General features: G+C 43.8%; 2 protein-coding genes across 2 annotated transcripts in view; both read right to left on the bottom strand.

The window, feature by feature from the left end:
* CACNA1S (calcium voltage-gated channel subunit alpha1 S) overlaps positions 1 to 14,233 on the bottom strand; it is a 98,741-nt gene extending 84,508 nt beyond the window's left edge. The window contains exons 1-2 of the mRNA XM_044002526.1: positions 14,013 to 14,233; positions 8,097 to 8,202 (exon numbers count right to left, since the gene is read on the bottom strand). Coding sequence (XP_043858461.1) covers positions 8,097 to 8,202; positions 14,013 to 14,164 — 258 coding nt within the window. The 5' untranslated portion in view covers positions 14,165 to 14,233. The remainder of the gene's footprint in view (positions 1 to 8,096; positions 8,203 to 14,012) is intronic.
* Positions 14,234 to 16,305: 2,072 nt separating this feature from the next.
* ASCL5 (achaete-scute family bHLH transcription factor 5) lies at positions 16,306 to 16,926 on the bottom strand. The gene has a single exon (XM_044005532.1). The coding sequence runs from the start codon at positions 16,919 to 16,921 to the stop codon at positions 16,307 to 16,309; it is 615 nt and encodes a 204-aa protein (XP_043861467.1). The 5' UTR covers positions 16,922 to 16,926; the 3' UTR covers position 16,306.
* Positions 16,927 to 24,819: the final 7,893 nt, after the last annotated feature.

The following is a 24,819-nucleotide window of genomic DNA, read 5'->3' on the forward strand; positions in this document are numbered from 1 at the left end:
AAGATCTTGTCCATTCCCTTCCTTTGACAGGTGAAGAAACGGAGGCCCAGAGAAATGAAATGATTTGCTCTCGGTCTCAGAGCCAGGATTTAAACTCAGATCATCTGACTCCAAATCCAGTATGTACCATGTTGCCTCCTTGGATTGGAGGTAAATGTCGGTGATCCAGGACTATGTTCAGTAGAGGCTAGAGGGCTCACTCCAGTTGGGCCTCTGAAGTCTGAGAAATCCAGGCCTGCCCAGGCTCTGGAGTCTGTGTGGGAAGGTTGTGTGCACATTCCTGACTCTAAAAAAAGCCCCCCAGTCTTGATGGGATGCCAGGGATGCCAGAGGCTTGGGCCCCAGCCTTCTTAGGGACACTGAGCTGTAACCTAACCCCACAAGTCCTTAATGGAACATCAATGAAGGAGGCTATTGTGGACCAAGGGGCCCTGCCAGGGCTGCCACCTCAGAGGGCACATGAGGGGCATGAATGGCCACCTCCCCAAATAATAATAGCTCACATTGATATCATGCTTCAAGGCTTACAAAGCACGTGTCTCTGTAAAGTAGGCAGTGATGCTAGGGCTGTATCTATTTCATCCTCTTCCAGGCTCATGCTCTGACTTGTTGCACACCTTGAGAAGGCTTCCTGCCCTTCCTAGAGCCTCAGAGCCCCCACTGATGTACCTACCCAGGAATAGAAAAGCAGCACGGCTTAGAGAAGATGGGACTGGCTTCCACTGTAACAGAGTCAGGAAGACCTGATTTCAAGTCCCACTTCTGACACAAACTGACCAAGTGACCCTGAGTAAGTCACTTAACCTCCCAGTGTCCCAAGCAACTCTCTCCAGCTCCTTCTGTCCCTTGCATGGAGCTGGGCTTCAGATGAGGCAAGGACTCAAGAAGAGGGGGTGCTGACAAAGGCGCATATGTTTTTTCATCTAGTCCAGTATTTCTCAGTAAGAAGAAATTACTGTATCTCTCTCTAAAGACTACAATTCTGTTCTCCTTAGATGTATTTTCTTTCTTTCTTTTTCTTTTCTTTTTTTTTTTTTTTTTGGTGGGGCAATGGGGGCGGGGTTAAGTGACTTACCTAGGGTTACACAGCTAGTAACTGTCAAGTGTCTGAAGTTGGATTTGAACTCAAGTCCTCCTGAATCCAGGGCCGGTACTTTATCCACTGTGCCACCTAGCTGCCCCCAGATATATTTTCAAATGTGGGTTCTGAACCATATCAAAGGGCTTAAGAATCAGGTTCTGTAAGGGTGGAGCCTGCCGGTGTGGTTTAAAAATCACAACTGGATGCAAATTAGGTTTTGAGCTGAAACTTGACTGCTAGGAATTAACCAATCAGTTTTAGAAACAGTCTTCTGATTCTCTCTTTTTTTTTTTCTTTTTTTTTATTTTGGTGAGGCAGTTGGGGTTAAGTGACTTGCCCAGGGTCACACACCTACTAAGTGTTAAGTGTCTGAGGCCGGATTTGAACTCAGGTACTCCTGAATCCAGGGCCGGTGCCTTATCCACTGCGCCATCTAGCTGCCCCCAGTCTTCTGATTCTCAAAGGGCTGATGCAGCTGAGTCACTGCCCTGGAATGATTACTTCCTTCATTAGGCTTACCTACCTCCTAAGGTGGTTTTAAGGAAGGCATTTCATGAACTTTAAAACCCTTGATAAATGTGAGTTATTATTAAAATAGCTGACATAATCATTCTTTCTCCCAGATGACATGGAGTCATTTGGAATAGAATGAGGTGATCCAGGGCAGAAAAACTGGTCTCTCTCTTGATCAAAGCCAAATGAGAAGGGAGCCTCCAGGAGCTAAAGGTTCTCTGTCTGGAATGGAAGAATCCCCATAAAGAAATATGATAAAGAATTGTTTATTAGAGGCAGTGAGTGTCACAGTGGATAGAGTGCTGCACCTGGGGTTAGAAGGGTCTGAGTTCAAATCTGGCCTCAGACGTTTATTAGCTGTGTGACCCCAGGAAAGTTACTTAACTTTTGTCTTAATCCCTGGTGAAGGAAGGAAATGGCAAGCCACTTCAGTATCCTTGCCAAGAAAACCTCAAGGATGAGCACTGATGTGCTCCGGGCCGCCATGGGTCATCAAGAGTTAAACATAATTGAATAAGAACAAAAAACCCTGTTAAAAAGGAAATGAAGTTAGACCAGCATGACCTGAATTGGATGAAACAAAAGGTTTTTCTTTGTGATCTCTGCTTCCTTTTCTAGATGTTCATTAATCAACTCTTTAATAAATGCATTTGAGAATTTTCCCAGGAATTGAAATCAATCTCACTTACCTATAGTTTACCAATCCCATTCTCTTCTATTTTTTGGAAATCAGGGTCTGCATCCTTCAGATCTGAGCTACCACTCTTGTTCTCCATAATCTTTCAACTAGTACCTACAGCAGCTCAACTGTGGCATCCATTAGTTCACCTGAACCAGGTGACTTGAATTCATCAAGCATTGCTGAGCTCTCTTACTCTCTCCTTATTTAGCTTGGCTATCGACTCCCTATTCACCATTTTTGTTCCGTCCTACCCAGTCCCAAAGGTCATTCTCCCTGGTACAGAAAACAGAAGAAAAGTCAGAATTGAGAAGCTTTTTTCTATTGCCAATGATGACAGGATAATAGATTTAGAAATGAGGGAGACCTTAGAGGTCATCTAGATCAACCCCCTCCTTTTACACTTGAGAAAACTGAGGCTGAAGCAGTTAAACAAGTTACCCAAGGACATAAAGCCAGCCTATGGCTAAGGTGGGCTTTACACCCAAGTCCTGTGACTCCCTAGTCAGTGTTCTTTCCACTTACTCATTCTCTACCCAGCCTAAGCTGTGGCTCTATCCTTTCTTTGATCCTCTTGAAGCAAAGCCACCAAGCTGCCTGGGTAGATAGAATTACTGGCCTTTGTGACTATGCTTGGTTGACAATGCTTATTTGTAATGGGGGGCAGGTCAGAAGAGAGGAGGAATCAGGAGGGGACACAGGGGTTCTAGTAACAAGAATACCAAAAAGAGAAGAAAAGAAAGAAGAAAGTGTCATTAAAGCATTTTAAAAAAATGCACGGAAGAGAATAGAAGGAAGTTTGGAGGGGGCCACAGACAAGCAGTTTTCAAATGAATGTGTTGAATTTATTATATATCTTAAAAAATACAAGCTAGAACTTGTTTTGCTTGACTATGCATATCTGTTACAAGAGTTTTGTTTTCCTTCCCCCCCCCCCATGAACAGATGGGGAAGGGAGAGAAGATAAATTCTTGCTCATTGAAAAAAAATTAAATATAATTTTAAAGTAAAAAATTAAGCTGTATATTAATAGATTCATGGTTTCACATGCAATCTTCTTTTTATATTATTTGAATATGGAAATGCTCATTGGTATATGTCAAATTCAGAATAACAAATTTTTTAAAAAAAATTCCAAAAAAAAGAAAGAAAAATAGATACATCTAGAAGATAGAAGAAAGGACTAGTAATAGAGAATAGAAGTCTTGGAGGAATCAACAAGGGGGAATTTTCTTTGTATCAAATTCTAATCAACAGGTAGGAAGATGAAAGCTAGCAATTTTATAGCACTACACCTCTGTTATCTTGTTTAATCCTTACAACTGTGAGATAAGTGGCATTGTTAACCCCATTTTACAGATGAGGAAACTGAGGCTGAGAAAAATTAAATACCCAGGGTCACATAGCTAAGAAGTATTTGAGGCAGGATTTGAGGCCTTCTTGATGACAAGGTCTGTACTTTATCCACTATATCAATGAGCTGCTCCAAAGGCTGGTCTATGGTACAATTCACTTGATGGGGAACAGGTCCATTTCCTCCACTCAGGATCATTCTGTGTCAGTCTGGGCCTAAACTGGGGGCTGAAATGGGGTATCCAGGCTCTTTTCTGGTGTGGAGAGCTCAGCTTTGGAGGTAAGGGGCACATGGCTCAGTTTGAGAATTCTTGTGCTTTGTAACCCAGTTACCCTCAAGAACTAGAACGAGGTGGTCTGGATTTTAGGGTCCTGAGAAAGTAAGCAGTGCTCCAAAGAGAAATTAATGCCTTCTCCTTGAAATGTAAAAAGTGAAGGCTCATGCAAGGTTTTAAAAATTTTTATTTTATTTTGTGCAAAGTTGGTCTAAACCAGCAGAGCAAGTTATCTACCCCACATGGGTTTTATTTCTTTTTTTTTTGTTTTGTTTTGGTTTTGTGTGTGTGTGTGTGTGTGTGTGTGTGTGTGTGTGTGTCAATTGGGGTTAAGTGACTTGCCTAGGGTCACACAGCTAGTTAAGTGTTAAGTGTCTGAGGCCAGATTTGAACTCAGGTCCTCCTGATTCCAGGGCCGGTGCTCTATCCACTGCGCCACCTAGCTGCCCCAGTTTTATTTCTAATAAAAAATTCAGAATCTATTTTCCATTTAGGTCTAGACCAAGAACCATGGGCTCCTAAGATCATAGGGTTAGAGCTAGAAAGGACCTAAGAAGTTATATCTAATAAAACTCCATCTTACAAATGAGGAAACTGAGTCTTGGAAAATATGAAGTTACAAGGTCACAAAGATAGCTAGTGGCAGAGCTAGGATTAGAACCCACTGTACCATGCTGTCTTGCAAGGCTATATATCTATATACTCACACGCACCATCTCTCCCTGAACCTTCTCCTCCTCTCACCCCTAGTCATTCTATCCTTCATTGCGTATCTCTCCCCTGCCTGGTCAAAAATTGTCAAAGAGTAGTAACAAAATCTAGGATTTCCTCAGGAGTTCCAAATTCCCAATATTATTTGGGTCCAGCCATTAACCCTTCCCCAGATAGTAGGGGTCCATCCCTTTAGGGAAAGATTGCTAGAAGAGAAGATTCTCCATTTTTCCTTAGGTAGTTTTCCTCAGCAGTTGCTGGAGAGTGCCTAACTTCAGTCTCTCTCGCTAAAGTTAAACCCATTTCTTCCTGATCTGGGATCCACACACAGAGAGAAAGACAATAAAGGTTTGAACTCTTTTATGAAATAGCCCTTTGCAACCCCAGTGGTCTGTTATTAACTCTAAACCCAAGCCTTTTCTTCCTCAGGCTCAATAATACCTGATCCCTTCACACTTTTGCTCAGAGGCCCCTTAGTTAATCTGTCAATCCCTAGAATGTTTTCCAGCTGTTGTCTGCCAGCTGTTTAACACCCCCCCCACCCCCCCACCCCCACGGGCCCCCCTCCTGGCCCCCTTCAGAGGGCAGACCAGGACCCTTTGTCCATTAGTAACATTTTTACAAATATAGGGCCATATCTTTGTTCTATTCTTCCCAGAAGTCTGTTAGTGGGGTCTACAGAATGATGATTTTATCCAGCACACACTCTGGTGGGACAGGCTTATAATACGCATAGTCTTTTTTTTTTTTTTGCAGGACAATGAGGGTTAAGTGACTGGCTCAGGGTCACACAGCTAGTAAGTGTCAAGTGTCTGAGGCCAGATTTGAAATCAGGTCCTCCTGAATGCAGGGCTGGTGCTTTATCCCCTGTGCCACCTAGCTGTCCCCATTACTTAAAGAGAGAAGGGGATTCTCAGGAGGGTGAGGAGATCGATGCAGGGGTGGATGATGACATTAACCAGCATACACTCTGGCTGGGCAGGCTCGATTCTAGTATTCATAACATTAAAGAGACAATGGGATTCTCAGGAGGGTGAGGAGATAGAGGGTTGGAGAGGTATGGGAGCCACCCAGAAGAGACAGGTGAGACCTGATTGCCAAGAAAAGTCCAGCCCTCCTTAGCCTGCAGCGCTGTGACAAAGAAACAGCCTTCCCCAATAGCTGCAGAGGCTGCTAAGCTAACACGCTGCTGGGAGTGAACAGACATCCCTCTTCTGTTGTTTTGGGGGAACGGAGTTAACAGAGAGCTGACTTGCACTCCTAGGAGACGAATGGGGAAGAGGGGTGACAGCCAGTGGGAATGGGTGCCAATAGTGCTGAATAATTAATCCACTTGCTTGTTATTTCCCTGTCACTCTCTTTTAATAGAACATTGTTGCTCTGAATTCATGTATAATCTAACTTGTCCAGAAATAAAGAGATATATAGGATAGGGGCATGAGCCAAAGAATTATATGTAGGAAGCCGCTCTCCTCCTTCACCCTCAAGATCGACTCCTGATTTTGACAAAATGATGCATATGCTATCAAAGGCAATCATTATTTCTTTGTTCCAAGAGCTGGCTGGCTGAGATTATATCTGGAAATAACAGTGATGTAAAAACAAAAGGGATTTATTATTTTTTTTCCAAAAGATGAGTGATACACATAAACTCAGGGAATCTGGGCCATTGGTTACATAAATAGTTATGATTAATCTTAAATGTGAACTAGTTAGCTCTGGGTTATCTGTAGAGAATTTTTCATATGGGCACAGCTTTTCAGACCTATCTGGCATTGTAGAGAATAAGGAATGTTCTTTGCTGTTTTTTAGCTATTTCCTAGTCGCATCTGACTCTTCATGACCGCATTACCTAATTTGTCCTATGGCATTATTTGGAAGTTTTTTGGCACATTACCTAATTTGAGCCTCATAACAGCCCTGTGAGTTCCACAAATATTATTTTCTTCATTTTACCAAAGAGCAAACTGAGGCTCTGGGAAATGAAATGTCTTAACACCTATCCAGTTAGAAAGTATCGGCAACAGAACATGAACCAGAGGCTTCCTGATTTCAATGTCCTGGATTTTCTGCTCTTGGTAGACTGGCTTAGAAGTAACCTTTTGTGAACTCTTAAATATGTCCCCTCCTCTGAGGTGAAAGCTATAGCCCTTCACAAAGACAAGTCAATGGGACCAAATCTCTTCTAGATTATACTCAGGGGAGGGAAGATTGAAATCCTTCATTTTATAAACCAACTAAGTTGCTAATGACACAGTGTCACAGCGACTGTAGAGCCAGAAGGGACCTTACAGAGCATCCAAGTCCATTTCACCTTTCAACACCCCACCCCCCTCCACCCCACTGAAAATTAAGTGGAGACTGGCCAACTTCATCAGGGGCTTGGAACCCAAGTGGTGTCATACAGAGCCAGGTGGAAAACAAAGCTGGATGCAATCCAAAGAAATGGAGTAGACTGCAGGCTCAGTATGAGTCAACAGCATGGAAGGACCGTCAGGAAAGCCAAGGAGATCTTGGGCTGTCCAAGGAGGGGCATGGCTTCCAGCAACTGAGATGTGATCATCCTGCTGTGGGAACCACAGTTTGGCAAGGACATGGATAAGCCGGCCATCAAACCAGAGCAGGGCACTGAGTGGGGGAGGGTCTCAATCTATGCCAAATAAGGATGAATTGAGGAAGTAGGGATGTTGATCTGGAAGAAGAGAATATTGGAAGGGGGAGGGAGTTATTTTCAAGATCTTGAAGGGCTATCAGGTAGCAGAAAGATTAGCTCCCTTCTGCTTGGCTTCAGAGGACAGAACTAGGAGCAATGGGAGAAAATCGTTTAGTTTTGTCATGTCTGATTCATCGTGACCCCATTTGGGGTTTTCTTGACAAAGAAAGCAGGTTGGGGCAGCTAGGTGGTGCAGTGGATAGAGCACCGGCCCTGGAGTCAGGAGTACCTGAGTTCAAATCCGACCTCAGACACTTAACACTGTGTGACCCTGGGCAAGTCACTTAACCACAATTGCCTCACTAAAAAAAAAAAAAAAAGAAAGCGGGTTGCCATTTTCTTCTCCAGCTCATTTTATAGATGAGGAAACTGAATCAAATGGGGCTAAGGGACTTGCCCAGAGTCACACAGCTATTAAATGTCTGAAGCCAGATTTGAATTTAGGAAAATGAGTCTTCCTTGACTCTAGGCCTGACCCTCTAGCCACTGTGCCTTCTCACTGCCCTGGGAGGAAGTTGGAAAGAGGTGAATTAGGCTTAATGTCAGGAAAAATTTCCTGAGCATTAGAGCTGACCTCAAGTGGCACAGGCTGCCCTGGTGGGTATTGAGTTTCCCTCTGTAAGTGTCTTTGGTCTGAGGCCGGATGACTATTTGTCGGGTATATTATTGTGGGGATTCTTTTGAGGGGGCTACGCTTGTTTTTCAGGAGGTCCCTTCTAACTCAGAAGTTCTGTGATCCTGTGGGAGTGGGAGCAGTCAGGGCTTGCTTACCAGGCCAAGGTTGAGGGAGTTGTTGTCATCCTCAGGCATGGGCAAGTACACCGCCAAGGCCACACAATTGGCAAAGATGGTGAGTAAGATGATTGTCTCAAAGGGTCTGAAGGCAGAGTTAAGGAGAGTCCTTGAGGATGGTTGGGTAGACACCTCTGCAGACATCCTATCCTATACCCCTAACTCTATTGTGGGTACCTTCCACTCTAGCCCAGTGACAGCAAGACCAAATAGAAATAGGGGCCACTAAACCCCATATAAGGAAGGATTCCTTGCAGGCCACACATTGACTCAGAAAACCACATATTAACATTATTTGTGTTTCATTGTATTTTTTTTTTTTTTAGCTATTTCCCAATTACATTTTATTCTGATTCAGGCCATACTTGGGAGAACTGAGGTCAGTAACATGATCAGTAGTAGACTCTGACTGGAGTCTCGTCCAGTGATTCTTAAACGTTTTTGGTCTCAGGACCCTTTTACACTTTTAAAAATTATGGAGGGCTTCCCCCAAGGAGTTTTGTTTATATGGGTTATATCTATTGATACTTACTATATTAGAAATCAAAATATCTTTATGAAAATAGTTTTGACCAAACTTGGGGAACTACATTTAGCTGCTCTAATCAAATGAAATTCTTCACTATTCAGTGAAATTCACTTCAACAAACACACATGCACACACAATTATCTGAATCATCCAACATACGACAATTGTCCAGATCAGATCTGTACTTTTCTATCTCTGTATCTTTGCTTCTGAAACATCATAGAATCTAAGTCTAGTGCTGGAAGGGACCTTAGAGGTCATCCAGTCTAACCCCTCCATCTTGTGGATAAGGACACTGAACTCCAGAGAGGTTAACTTCTGTGTTAATCCATTGGCTTGGCTTGCCTAAGTTCACACAAGGAGGAAATGGTGGAACTCTGGCCCAATGACTCTTTCCGTGTCACTTCCTGAGAATGAGTGAGATGTTGTAGAAAGACTAATGGACCTAGACTCAGCTGATGGAGATTTGAACTGGTAGGTCTGAATTCTGGGTCCCAATTCACACTAGCTGGGCTGAACTTGGGCAATAATAATAGCAAACATTTCTATAGTGCTTGAAGATTTGAAAACTGTATACAAGTTGTCTTGTTTAAATCTGATAAAGGCCTCATCTCTAAAATATATAGGGAACTAAATCAAATTTATAAGAATCCAAGTCATTCCCCAATTGAGAAATGGTCAAAGGATATGAACATGCAGTTTTCTGATGAAGAAACCAAAGCTATCTATTTCCATATGAAAAAATGCTCTAAATCTCTCATGATTAGAGAGATGCAAATTAAAACAACTCTGAGATACCACCTGACACCTATCAGATTGGCTAAAATGACAAAAAAGGAAAATAATAAATGTTGGAGAAGCTGTGGGAAAATTGGAACACTAATTCATTGTTGGTGGAGCTGTGAACTGATCCAACCATTCTGGAGAGCAATTTGGAATTATGCCCAAAGGGCGATAAAGCTGTGCATACCCTTTGATCCAGCAATACTACTTTTAGGTCTTTTTCCCAAAGAAATCATGGAAAGGGGAAAGGGACTCACATGTACAAAAATATTTATAGCTGCTCTTTACGTGGTAGCAAGGAATTGGAAGTTGAAGGGGTGCCCATCAATTGGGGAATGGCTGGACAAGTTGTGGTATATGAATACAATGGAATACTATTGTGCTGTAAGAAATGATGAGCAGGAGGAGTTCAGAGAAACCTGGAGGGTCTTGCGTGAGCTGATGATGAGTGAGATGAGCAGAACCAGAAGAACATTGTACACAGTATCATCAACATTGAGTGTTGATCTACTGTGATGGACTATATTCTTCTCACCAATGCAATGGTACAGAAGAGTTCCAGGGAACTCATGATAGAAGAAGATCTCCAAATACAAGAAAAAAAAAAGAACTGTGGAGTATAGATGCTGAATGAACCATACTATTTCTTTTGTTTTTGGTGCTGTTTTTTTTTTCTATTTTGAGGTTTTTCATCATTGCTCTGATTTTTCCTCTTATAACAGGACTAATGCAGAAATAGGATTAATGTTATTATGTGTATATATATGTGTGTATAGATATATCTATATGTCTATGTATATAGACATATAGATATATAGATATAACCTATATCAGATTACCTGCTGTCTAGGGGAGGGGGGAGGGAGGGTAGGGGAGGGAGGGAGAAAAATCTAAAATTGTAAAGCTTGTATAAACAAAAGTTGAGAACTATCTTTACATGTAATGGAAAAAATAAATCTTCACAATAACTCTGGGACTTAAGTGCCATTGTTATCCTCCCTTTTCAGGTGAAGAAACTGAGAATGAGAGACAGTAAGTAGTTTGCCCAGAATTGGACGGACAACGAGTCTGAGGAAGGATTTGAACTCAGGTCTTCCGGATTCCAAGTTTATCACCATGCCACCTGCATGTCTCACCAATCTCTGAGATTGCAAAAAGTCATATTCATATTTGAACTACTTGCTTCACAGGGTGAAGGAAATCACTTTGTAAACCTTAAACACTTATATAGTTGTAGATTATTTCTGATTATCAAAGATTTTTCATCCTTCAAGGGCTAGCTCAAATACCAGTTCTCATAACTCTTAGTAGGAGGGTTATGGTTAAATATTGGCACTACTAACTAACTAACTAACCAACCCAAATAACCCACCTAACCTAATTAACCAACCAACCAATGATTTATATAGTAGCTACTAACTATGTGACTTAGACTTTCTCAGTATCAGTTTCTTTGTTTGTAAAATGGGGAGAGTAATTTATAAACTATATAAGTGAAATTTATTATTATAATATGAAGTTATCCACCTCCCCGCAAACTCTACTTTATTGTACCACTAGTTTTTAGCTCATGCACATCGACGGCTAGAATGTAAGCTTCTTGAGGTCAGAAACGTTTTTTCATTTTTGTCATTTTGTCCTATCTCCCAGCCCTAGCTCAGTGCCTTGCCCACGGCAGGAACTTAATCCAGTTGTTCACTTTAATTGAAATAGCATTAGAGTTATTCGTGTGCGTATTTTATTCATTGTGCAGGATGGTTTCTCTGTCTCATTCCCCTCTGTACCCTTGCTCCTTCTCTCTAGTACCTGGAGGAGTGCCTTACTCCTTGGAGGTGCTCAGGAAATGCAGTGAAGTCCTCTCAGTAGAGGATTTTGGTTGCAGAATGATTGAGGTGTTCACCTGTTTTAATTGACTGTTTAGCTTTGTTCTACCATATGGGTCTGTGTGTATGTGTACTTGTGTGGCATTAGGAAGAAACAATGATTGTTATGTAATCATTGATATAACAAAACAACTGTGTGTAAACTTGAACTGAACTGAATTGTTATTGTCAAGTGGCTTTAAAATTCCTCCCGCATGTATACTTCCTACCTTTGTCTTTTCAGGCCTGGCCTGAAAATCAGATACCCGCCTAGATCTTCGTCTCTCTGTTTCTGTCTCTTTATTTGTCTCTGTCTCTGTCTGCCAATCTTCCCCTCTCTGTCTCTGTCTCTCTCTTTGTCTCTGTCTCTTTCTCCACCAAAGGATTAATGGACTTCTGGGAATTTTGTTAGAATTAGGGGTAAGGGGTGTATTACTAGGGGACCTAGGAAGCAGATGGACTTGTATTATGCCAATATATACTAGGAGCTCCCAAGCAAGAAGGTTGGTGGTGTAGCTCTGGGTCAGAATGAACTCTCAAGTTTCCAGTGGCTCAAGGAGATTTCTCTGGTTAAGTCATCATGCACATTTGCACACACACTGTTCTATATGCATATACTTGAATATCTCCTCCTACTTGTATATACTTAGAAATGCAGAGATTTTAGGTTGGCTCTGGGAGGGAGAGGAAAGGAATACTTGGAGAAATTTTGGTGATGTAAAAGCAAAAGATATGAATAAAATTTTATTATATAAAAATGCAGAGCTTCTTTTGAGGATTGGAGAGAAGGGGAAGTAGGCACCCATGCTTTCATCAGCATAGAGAACTTTTGATCCAGAAACTCCACTCCCACCATGGATGCAAATCATCAATTTAGAATTTAGAGCATCCAGAGTTGCCTGGGTGTGCTGAGAAGGTAAATCACTTTCTACTGTCACACAGATATTAATTGTCAGTGGCAAGATCTGAAGGCAGATCTTCAAGACTGCAAGCCCAGAAGCCTGTACGATGATTCACACCCATATCCTTTCACACCCATAACCCCACTCCACCTCCCACCAAGTCGGAATCCAAATGGTCTATTTCATGACCATGCCTCATTCAGCAACAATATGTCCCTGCAAGTGTGACCGAGCCTAAAGAAATTTAGAAATTAGGAAAAAATGGGATTGGGGTCAGAAGGCATGGAGTGAGCAGAGCAGTGCAGAGGAGGGTAAAGGAGAGGGGGAGCAGAGGATAAAGGAAATTAGATCCGGACACACTTGTAGAGACTTGTCCTATTGTCGCTGACTGGAATTAGGAAAAATTTCCCTCAGCCCCTGAGACTCCTCATTTCTGGTTCCTGTCTTGCTCTACTACTGGGCAACAGCAGCGAGGGCCAATGAGTTTCATAAGTCGTCACCACTCTCCCATGATGGAGCCCTGCCCTATAACCAGTATGGTAGCAGACAAAACTGAATTCTGTGGGGTAAGAAGGAGGAGGGTGGGTAGCTTTAGGGCTTTGAAAGATGGACTTGGTTGGGGAAACCATGGAGAAAGGGATTGGGCTGGGGGAGGACATGTAAGCAGAACAGAGAAGAGGAGAGGAGAGGGTATCTGAGGACAGGGGAGCAGAGAAGAGAGGAGACAAGAAAATGGGGAAGAGGGGGATAAGGAAGACACTTGGGGCAGAAATATAAAAGGGATTAAAAAAACAACAGTCAAAGGGAAGAAAAAGAGGGAAAGGATCAAATGATGGGGGGTGGGCAGAGAAACCTTTTGACAAATGGGTCAGAGAAACAGAAGGGAGATTTGATCTCGGGTAGGCAGAGAGCAGCTGTGGGGAATAGGATGAATGCAAATCCCAAGTTATTTCAAACAGCTCTTACAACTCCCCCTTGAAATGGTTTATTTCTCTCCCTTTAACCTCTTCTCCTTTTCCAGGGACTCTGTAGCCACCTTCCCAGAGCCCTGCACAGCAACCTTCCCCTAAACCACTCATTCCAAACATCCCGAGTCTCCCTATGACTGTCCCCACCTTTCTCATACCCCCAGACTATACTCTCCCCCTTCACAATCCTCTGTCTCCCTCCTGGAATTCTAAGCCAGTCCAGAGACCCCTCTCCTTCCTGACAGGAGTTACAACACAGACTGGATGGAGGTGATTCCTAGTCTCCACCCTTGGGGTTATTGTTTTGGGCTAAAACAGAAACAGCTTAACCTTTTTATCTTGTTGCTCTTTATGAGAGCATTTCACTTTCCCTCTCTCTATCTCAATATCTGATCTCTTCCCGCCCCTAACCCATCCTTACCAGTAACACTCTGTCATTTCAGGCATCTCTTCTCAGGATTCTAAGAATCTTAAGTGGGAAGGGGATTTAGAGGTCATCTAGTAGTCTAATGCCTTGATTTTACACAGCAGGAAACTGAGGCCCAGAGAAGTTAGGAGACTTGCCCCTGGTCCCACAGGTGGCAGAGAGGGGATGCCTTGAGATACAACATTAATCCCACAACACCATTTCTACTCTGGTCTGTCTCCTCTTTCCCCACCACTGTCCCTACACTGATGAAATGACCAGGCCTTTGGGGGCATTGAAGTATCGAATATTGCTAGCTTCTCTTCTCTATCTCATCTCCTGTCTCCTGTCCTCTCAGGGGTCCAGCTGTGCTGGGAGACCTCCCAGTCTTTCCCCCACCCCCGGCCCCATCCCTGCCGCCACTTGGGTTGGTCCCAAAGGATACTTCCATTCTACGATGCTGATGCAGGCCTTCCTCAAGGGGTTCTGGAGGGTGAAGCAGAACAGTGCCCGGGGCGGTCGGGGCAGGATCTCAGGAACTGGCTTTTTGGGCTGCTTCTTCTTCTGGTTCTCGTCCTGGGGCGAGGAGGGCTCCATGCTGTTGCCTTCTTCTCAGTCTCCCCCACCCTGCCCTCCCCCTCCTTCTCCCCTGCGTCTGTCCTGGAGGGCCCCTTGCCCCGGACTGGACGAGCCGGGCTAGGTTGCTGCTTGAGATGGACTGGGGGTGGAGATGGGGGCGGGCGGGCAGCATGTGTGTAAAATTAGCCCCGGCTTGGCTCCTGCTGTGCTTGAGTGTCTGAGGCCAAGGGGCAGCTGTCACTCCTTCCTTCGCCCATGCACCAGCCTGGAGGTGGGATGGGAAGCGATATTCCAGCCACATTTTGTGGCTCTTAGGGTAGGGAGGACAGAAAGTAGAATAAAAAAAAAAAGGTTCAGAATATGCCCTGGGGACTAGCTGGGCTTCTTGTCCTAGGGAGATAGTGTAATAGAGTTCTGGCTTTGGAGTCAGGAAGACCCGAATTCAAATCCTGCCTTAGTCACTTAATGACAGCACAAACCTGGGCAAATGACTTAAGTTTTCTGAGCCTCAATTTCCTCATCTATAAAATGGGAATGAGGAAAACAGCGCCTACCTCACAGGGTGGCTGTAATGATCGAAGGAGAAAACAAATGCGAAATGATTTGGACACTTTAATTAGTATTAAATAAGTGCTAGCTATTATTATGGGATACTTTAATTAATGCTATTATTATTGTCCCCAACCAGACAGTCATATAGGATCATAGATTCAGAGTGAGAGGGGTCCTTGGGACCACTGGTCCTCACTCCATTTTACAGCAGAACTGGCCACACAGGATGTGACTGGGCAGGGGAAGGAGGAAAGGGAAGCAGGACGAGCCTAGTCCCTTGGACTCTTGATCCTATGCTCCTTCCACTGTAGCCCTCCATCTGTCTCAAGACTGAGGCCTCTAACCCCAGTCACCACCAAAACAAGGCAGAAGGACTGGCCTGGCCTGCAGCCCAATTCACCTCCTAGTTAGAACTTCTCCTTTCTTCCCATTTCTTCCCAAATTCCTCTGCCCGACATGGGAGCAGACCAAGACTGTGCTGGAGACTTATCTTCCCAACACCAGGCTGGAGTCTAGCTTAGTTACCCTAGATACTTCACCGGTCCTGAGGACTTTCTCAGGAGGCCCCTTGGGAAGAGCTCTGGGATGAGAGGGCTGGGAAGGATGGGAGTGGGAAGAGTGGGGACAATAGCTGGGGAGGGACAAGCTGCTTTCAAGAGACACCAAAAAGTAAAAACAAAACAAGCTTTTATTCAAACCTGATTTGTAGTGGCCGGTGTGGGTATGGAGTCAAGGCACACAGGCAGAGCCCCTACCCTCCCTCCAGACGCTCACAGTCTAATAGAAGAAACTCCCAAGGGAAGGGAGGAGGTGCAGCAGGGAGTAGTGTGGCCCTCACTGACACTTCACTCTGCTGCTCCCTCTCATTGCATTTCTGGATGAAGGGAAGACTCCCAAGAGACCATGGAATGGGACACAGACATTGTGTCTATATCCAAGTACCAGAGGCTGGAGGGACTTGCCTGGGGACAGGTAAAAGCACTTTGCTCAATCCCTACCCGATCTACTATTCATTCTGCCTGCTTTGACCTCAGAAAGACCTTGGAAGGGTAAATCCCACAATGTCCCACCTCCCCATGTGCTCCCCCTCCCTTTATGGTCATGGCCTGAGCAGCCGAGGAGGCAGGAGGTTCTTTGGACAGGTGAACTCAATGAGTTATCTCAGATGAGATAATATTTGGAAAACTTGAGTGGGCATATAGGCGGTGCTCAATAAATGTTTGTTCCTCTTCCCTTTTTGGTGTTGGGGTGGTTGTGGGAGAGGGAGTGAGGCGGTGTCTGGGTTCATCGACCTGTTATCGTAAGGAACTCTGGGTTAGGACAACTCCTTCCACCGTTCCAGATTGTCAACTGTCCTACCATTTAGAGTCACAGGGAGTTGGGTGGAACCCGGAGGAAATGCTAGATTTTGGAGTCTGGAGCCATCTAGTGGGGATCACTGGGTACTGCACAGCACGTTCAAAAGGGGCTCCTACAGAAACTTTGCTTCAAGATTTGCCAACCAGGTCAAACCTTTCCCCATCTGAAGCACCGACACCATTGTCTTTCCTGTGTCAGACAGAGGGGAAGGGAGATAGAAAGGGGAGGGGTTGTAGGCATGGGGGGGATTCAGTGGCTGGATTCCTCTGATTCCCAGAAGGGGGAGGAAGAGAAGTAGGATGAAGAGGAAGACTCTGGGAGCAGGGAGGAAGAGGCCTTGGCTTCACCGTCACTGGTACAGTCTGTCAGAGGACCCGGGGGAGGGCTGGGTCCTCCACCCAGGAGATTACTGCCGGTGGAGGAAGCCGTGCCCTCTGGCGAGGTGCTAAGCAGGTCTTGCAGGTATTTGATGTACCGTATGGCAGCTCGGAGGGTCTCCACTTTGCTCAGTCTCTTCTCTGCTAGTGCGCCTGGAAGGTGCTCCCGGAGTCTAGCGTAACCCTCATTGACACACTTCACCCTCTGCCTCTCCCTCTCATTGCGTTTCTGGATGAAGGCGGGCTCGAACGGGTAGTCATAGACTCCGAAGGGACCGTGGAATGGGACATAAGGGAACATCCCCCCATATGTATCATAATAGGCTGGCTCCACGTTGCTGGGGTAGAGCAAGAAAGGCACGCTCGTCAAGGACTCTGTGGGGGGGAGGTGGGAATGGCCTGGAGGGGCCACGATCCCCAGCTGCATACAACTGGGGGAAGCCACGGCCCTCCGGTCCACCAGCGCCCGGCAGAAGTTATTGTTCATGGTCACTGATCAGGCTAGATCCAGAGGAATCCCTCCTCTCCACAGTCAGAAGAGAAATCCACCTTCAGGGTGTAAGTCACATCACTAGTCGCAGCTTAGATTTGGAAAGAGACGTTGGAGTTTTTCCTTCTTAGGAAGGTATCTGGGGGCTTCCAGGCTCTAATATAAGCCATTGCTCCTGACAAAGAACCTCCTTCCCTCGAAGCCGTCCACTTCCATCTTAAATGCTGGCTGCTGCGCAGGAAGCCTCCTGGTCACCCTCTCTGACCTCCCATGGGTGAGTCAACAAACCTCCTCCCCGCACATTTCTGTAGAGGGAACATAAACAAGTCTTTCTGGCTCTATCTGTGGGACTCCATTCCTCAGACACATCAAAGCTGGCTTCTCTTTTTTTGAGCACATAGAGGAGGAGGAATTTCAAAGAGAATTGATGATCAAATTCTGGGGATTGTGGGAAGAAATCTAAATGGTATCTAGGGAGCCATGGAAGTGAAGACTGATGTTACAGTTGAAGATACCCAGCGGAGATTGTCCCAGTAGCTCAGACTCACCTGTTCTAAAGAAAAGAATAAAAATATCAATCGTGAGGGGACTTTTCTGGTGGCCAAAATTCCCAGTCAGTGACCAGCCAACCAAGTGATTGGCCAACAACTTATCCGTGGAAAAAAATCCTTTCCTTGCTGAAAAGGCCAATTAGATTGGGTTTTTTTGCTTTGAAGAAGGAAGGTATCCGTACCTAGAAGAATTAATAAATATTCATTCTACCAACTCTTGTGTTTACCCTTATCTAACCAATTTAAGAGCTTTGGCTCTTTTTGTCTAAGTTAAAACATCACTGCTCCTAGAATCTGTGGACCATTTGAAAGTCAGAGTATTATTGTCTGGATATAACTGATCTTCTGGGAGTAATAGTGTGTGCAACTTTATTTTCCTGGGCAGAATTGGGAACATAAAAAGTAGCAGTGTTGTGGATCAAAGACAGACATGTATCTTTTTGTACCTTTTTTGCATACGTGAGTATGAGCACATTGTGTGTATATTACTATTTGTATTTGGGGGCAGCAAGGTGGTATAGTGGATAGAATACTGAGCCTAGAATCAAGAAGACCTGACTTCAAATCTCACTTCAGGCACTTATTAGCTATGTGACCCTGGGCAAGTCATTTAACCTCAGTTCTCTCATCTGTAAAATGGGGATAAATGGAGATAAATTGGGAAGACCAACCTCTTAGTGTTGTGAGGATCAAGTGAGATAATGATGCAAAGCACTTAGCACAGTACTTGGCATATAATAAGTGCTACATAAATGCTGACTATTATTATATTATTCAAAAAACCCTGTAGTTAAATAATAGCTAGTATTTATACAGCACTTCACAAATATTATCTCATTTTTTCTCAATCCTATGAGGTAGTGCTATAATTATTTCCATTTTACAGATGAGGAAACTTAGGTAGAGGTTAAGTACTTGCTCAGGATCACACAGCTAGTACATGTCCATGGCCACATTTGAACTCAGGTCTTCCTGACTCCAGGTCCAGTTCTCTATCCTCTGTACCACCTAGCTGCTTGGATATATCATGAGACTTTGTCTATGGTCCTCGAAAGTCCCAAACTGACAGAACTCATTTACCCTTGGGGAGGAGAGAGACCTTCAAAAGTAACTTCGTAGGGGCAGCTAGGTGGATAAAGCACCAGCCCTGGATTCAGGAGGTCCTGAGTTCAAATTTGGCCTCAGACACTTGATACTTACTAGCCGTGTGACCTTGGGCAAATCACTTAACCCTCATTGCCCCACCAAAAAAAAAGTAACTTGATAAGGAAAGAGTTAAAATGCCACCAACTCTTATGCTACTCTCTAGCATTCCTATAATAATGATGATAACAACTATACTTGATGCTGTAGTGATATGGAGAAACCTGCAGGACAGAAAGAATCTAAGTCCCTCAAAACTAATAATATAAAATCACACATTTAGCACACATTAGAAGTGACATTTGAACCCAAGTCCTCTGAGCCCCAAATGAACACTCTTCCCCCTCTTCTCTCCTTATATAGAGAAGATGGAGAGCTGTGGGCCAAACAATAGCACAATTAGATGAATACAGAGCTGGCAAATGGTCAGATTCAAAGAATGATTAACCTTGGAAGGAGATTCTGGCATGGTACCCCAAGGATCTGTGCTTGCCTCAGTGTCCTTTAATGCTTTTATCAAAGACTTGGATGGAAGGCATAGGTGGCAAGTGTATTAAATATTCAGAAAACATAGAGCCAGGAGGGAGGGAGAACCAGCACAGTAGGTGTCAGAGTAGCATAGTAGGTGTCAGAGCCAGAATTCAGAGCCTAGCCTCACAGGCTAGAATATTGGGGTGAATGTAATGTAGGATGCAATTTAGTGGGGATAAGTTCAAAGTCTTATTCTGGGGTTTAAAAATCAGATTCACAAGTTTAAGATGTGGGGAAGTTTGGTTGACAGTTTGTCTAAAAATGATCTGGAAATTTTAGTAGATGTGCTTTAGTAGACATTGTGCATATAGTAGGTGCTTAATAAATGTTTACTGACTGACTGACTATGAGCTCAATATGAATATACTGGGTGATGTGGTAGCCAAAAAGGGAATGAGATCTTGGGCTATATCAAGGAAGACATAGATTCTAGGAATAAGTTGGTAATATGTAGAGGAGGTGAAGGGCTTCAAGTTCATGCCACAGGAGGGTTTACTGAAAAAATATTGTATGCTTAGCCTGGAGAAGAGAAGACTCAGGAGGAGACATAGTGGAAAGCTAGTTTTTTAGACTTACATCGATGCAGACTGGGCCACTGTGTGTGGTCCAGCCAAGTCTATCATTTACCGAAAACCATTAGCAGGCCATTTTGACTGAAACATTGAGTATATGAAAGTGAATAACATGAAAGACTGGAAAACAGTTGCAAACCAGATTGTAGGGAACTTTAAAGGGTAGACTGAAGATTTTGTATTTTATCCTAGAGACAACAGAGAGTGGTTGAATGTTTTTGAGTAGGCTAGGGCACCATGTTTTTAAGAATATCAGTTTGGGGCAGCTAGATGGCACAGTGGTTAAAGTACCGGCCCTGGATTCAGGAGTACCTGAGTTCAAATCTGGCCTCAGACACTTGACACTTACTAGCTGTGTGACCCTGGACAAGTCACTTAACCCCCATTGCCTGCAAAAAAACCAAACCAAAACAAAACAAAAAAAGAATATCAGTTTGGTGACTGTGTGGAGGACAGATCAGAAGGAGAAGAGACCAGAGGTAGGGAGAACAATTAGGAAGCTATTTTGGTAGTTCATATGAAAGGTGATGTGGACTTGCAGAGGTTGTGTGAATTGAGAGGAAGTGATGGAGGTCGAAGAGGTAGGGGCAACAAGACTTGGCAACAAGATTGTCTATGAGCATTGAGAGGGAAGAGTGAGGGATGATTACAAGGTGGTCAACTTGGTTAATCAGAGAGGATGGTGATACCATCAACAAATATGGTAATTTTTGGAAGAGTGGATGATTTTGTAGGTCCAAGGGATGGGGTAGAAATATAATGAGTTACCCTTGGAGTTTGAGATACCTACAGGAAATGCATATAGGAGATATCCAAAAGGCAGTTGATAGTATAGAATCAGAGCTTGGTTCATCTTCCTTCTATGCATTAAAGATTAATTGGAGGAAGATAAGGGATGGATATGTAGATTTGGGAACTGATAATTGAATTATAATAGCTAACATTTATGTAGTACTCATTGTATGTCAGGTACTATGCTAAATGCTTTACAATTTTTATCTCATTTGATACTCACAATATTTCTGTGAGGTAAGAGCTATTATTACACCCATTTTACAGATGAGGAAACTGAAGCAGACAGAGGTTAAGTGGCTTGTTTAGGGTCACACAGCTAATAAGTGTCTGAGGCCAGATTTGAACTCAGGTCTTCCTGACTGGGCCAGTACTCATCTACTTTACTGCCTCATTGCCCCGGTCAAAGCCTTGGGAATTGATGAGATAACCTCATAATTGTGATGAGCATGTAGTAAGGAAAGAGCAATCAGGAATGAGCCTTGGGAAATGCATTGGGAAAGAAGATTATGACCCACCAAAGGAGACTAAGAAGGAAGTCACATGGGTAGGAGGAGGACCAAGAGACAATAGTGTCATGGAAGTCAAGGGAAAAGAGTGTCCTCAAATATTTTGGTCTAACTGAATCCTTGGGGCATCTTAAGGTGATACAGTGGATAGAGTGCCATGCCTGGAGTTAGGAAGACTCAAGTTCAAATATGGCATTGGATACTTACTAGCTATGTGACCCTGGGCAAGTAATTTCATCCTGTTTGCCTCAGTTTCCTCTTCTGTAAAATGAACTGTAGAAGGAAATGGTGAACCACTTCAGTATCTTTGCCAAGAAAATCCCAAATGAGATCTCAAAAAGTCAGACACGACTGAAACAACAGAACGACAACAACAAAATGAATCCTTAATCAAATAAGGAAGAAAAGGCAAGAAAAGAGACTGAAGACAATTGGTCATGTTACCTTGAGGGCTTGTGGAATCTTAGCAAACAGGATCATAGATTTAGATTGGGAAGGTCATTTATTCCAAATAAAAAAAAATGAGGACACACAGGGATGCATTAAGGTCAATCCTTGTATTGAGACTGGGGGACAGATAATGTTGCTCTATGATCTTCTAAAAGTTACTGATTTTTTTTTGGTGAGGCATTTGGGGTTAAGTGACTTGCCCAAGGTCACACAGCTAGTAAGTGTTAAGTGTCTGAGGCCAGATTTGAACTCAGGTCCTCCTGACTCCAGGGCTGGTGCTCTATCCACTGCGCCACCCAGCTGCCCCTAAAAGTTACTGATTTAAATTCAGGAGAGCTGAGTTCAAATCCCATCACTTAACCTGTCTGAACCACCATCAGTTTGTGCTATTGTGGCTTCATTTTCTTATCTGTAAAAATGGGGATCAATGAGAGGCAGGGCTAGTGGTATGGCTAAAGAGCTGTCTTTCAAGTTGGGAAGATTTTGGGCTAAGTGCTGACTATGGCACACACTGGCTCTGGGACCCTACACATGCAGGTTCCCTTTCCAGTGCCCCAGGAAGCTCTTGAAGACTCAAGTTAGGAAGAGTGGCTTACATAAGGGAGTGAGGGAGTTTCCTCACTGGAAATTCACGAACCTCTCCATCCCTACTCCCCACTTCTGAAATCCGGGGTCATGATATCTTGAACTACTTTACAGGATTGTTTGAAGAAGTTCCTTTGTAAATCTAAAAGTTCTAAGTATTTGGTGGGACAGCCGTGTCACCAGGCAGTGAGATGTTGCATAGTTATGTGGGTCCCACACACTCACCACTGACATCACTTGCTGAAACAGTATTCTTGGATCCACCCCCAATGTTGATGTCTCATTCATCCCCTTCCAACTTTGGAGGAAAAATAGAGTTGAAATAACCAACTAGTCCAGTTATTCTACTGAAAGAGCTGCCAGATCTGTCAAGATCTGCGAAATCATCCTTCCCTGGCTTGCCCGGTGCCACCTTTGAGAATCTGTGGGGATTTCAGGGGAGACTCAGTTCCTTTGAATCAGTTGCCAAGTGGGAAAAAAAGAGTGACCTATTGTTCAGACTCTTCCCTTAACAGAAGCACTGTGTCCAAACCAAGTCAAGTCCACAGGCATTTATTAAGTACCTATTGTGTGCCAGGCACTGGGGATAGAAAACAAGGGAAAATAAATAAAGCAGTTCCTGCACTCAAGGAGCTCACAGTCTAATGGAAGAGACAAGATTCAAATGGTTATGTACAGATAAGATCTAGACAGGCTAAACTGGAACTATGTGTTATTATGGCCCTTTCCACATCTGTAAAAATGGGGCAGGGGGAAGCATTAGGGAGATGGGAAAGGCTTCTTGCTGAAGGTGGGGTTTTAGCTGGGATTTCAGGAGACAATTAGGAAGAGAATTACAGGCTCTGGGACAGCCAGTGAGAATTCACTGATGGAGAGATGGAGCATCTTGTGTGAGGAACAACAAGGAGGCCCATGCCACTGAACTCTCTATATGGAGGGGAGTAAAGCAGACTGGAAAGGTAGGAAGGGTCTGGCTAATCAGAGTCTTAAAAAGCCACACAGGATTTCATATTTGAACCTGAAGGTAATGAAGTCACTGGAATTTATTGAATGGGAATGGGGTAGATAACACGGTCAGGCCTGCTTTTGTCCAGATAGAAGGAAATGACTGGCCCATTGGCCTGTGCTCTGTTCACACTACTTATCATAAGATAAAGCTGGGAGGTCCTTAGAGGTCATCAAAGACCACCCCCTCATTTTACAAGTGAGGAAACTGAGGCTCAGAGGTTACGTTGACTTGCCCAGGGTCACACAGCTAGTGAGTTTGTGAGCTCTTCAAACCCAGGTCTTACTGACTCCAAGTTCAGTCCTCTCTCTGCTACACGAAGCTACCTCTTCTAGAGTGTTGTGTTCAATATCAGACACCATTCTTTTTAGAAGGGATACTGACAAATTGATTTGCTTCCAGAGTGGAGTGTCTGAGATATCGAAGGCATTAGAAACCATAAAGGCAATGTGATCTTGTGGAAAGAGATTCTGAGTTCAAATCTCACCTGTTTCTGTATAAAGTTGGGAGGGTCATTTAAAGTCTTCTAGACCTTCATTTTCCTTGAGTGAAAGGAGGTGAGTTGGACTAGATAACTTTAAGATTCTTTGTGTCTCTAAATCTGCAACGTTGTGACTTTATTGAAGGGACTGATTTAGTTGTGAGAGGAGAAGACACAGGTAGTAGAGGGTCATGATAATTGTCTCAAAATATTCAAATGCTTGTTCTGTGTTAGGGAGACTAAGCTTGTTCTACTTGACTCCAGTCAGCAGGACCAGAACCAGGAGTAATAGGTGAATGCTGCAGGGAGGAAGTTCTCAGCTCATAAGAGGGAGGAGATATCAGAGCTGTCTTACAATGGGGGACGGGTCTAGGTGAGAGATCCTTGTCACTAGAAATATTTTGTGGATGCTGAAGACTCTCTTGTCCAACCCTTGTTGGGACAGTCATGGTAAGGATTTGTATTTAGGAAGGGGAAAAGGGTAGTTTGAACAAGGTCATCCCTGAGACCCCCTCCGAGCCTGCTAATCCATGATTCTATGGGAGGTGGTCTGGAAGCCAGGAGTATCTTTTTTCTTTCTTTCTTTCTTTCTTTCTTTCTTTCTTTCTTTCTTTCTTTCTTTCTTTCTTTCTTTCTTTCTTTCTTTCTTTCTTTCTTTCTTTCTTTCTTTCTTTCTTTCTTCCTTCCTTCCTTCCTTCCTTCCTTCCTTCCTTCCTTCCTTCCTTCCTTCCTTCCTTCCTTCCTTCCTTCCTTTCTTTTGCAGGGCAACGGGGGTTAAGTGACTTGCCCAGGGTCACACAGCTAGTAAGTATCAAGTGTCTGAGGTTGGATTTGAACTCAGGTCCTCCTGAATCCAGAGCCGGTGCTTTATCCATCGTGCTGCCTAGCTGCCCCTTGCCAGGAGTATCTCCTGTAGTATTTCCCTGGATACAAAGTGACCTGCCACAGAGGACTAAATATATTGAAATGCCCTGGGTCTTTCTCCCCTGGCTGGGACATTTCTGAACAATCCAAGTGAATTAGAAATCTGGGAGGGAGAAAAACATCTCTCTACTTCAAACCCAGACACCTCTTTGTGCCCCACTTCCACTCATTAAATTCCAGGTCTTACACCTTCCTTCACCTTTTCTCCCTATTTTTTGCTGAAGTGAGGAACCTCACATATAACATTAGACTTTTTGGATATGCTGGTTAGTTTTGTTGAGTTTTCCACTTTTTTTTTTTTTTTGAGATTGGGTCTCTTATTTGAAAGTGCAGCAGCCACTCTCTGGCACA

The sequence above is a fragment of the Dromiciops gliroides genome, chromosome 4 (genome assembly GCF_019393635.1).
Source record: "Dromiciops gliroides isolate mDroGli1 chromosome 4, mDroGli1.pri, whole genome shotgun sequence".
Classification (NCBI taxonomy): Eukaryota; Metazoa; Chordata; class Mammalia; order Microbiotheria; family Microbiotheriidae; genus Dromiciops; species Dromiciops gliroides.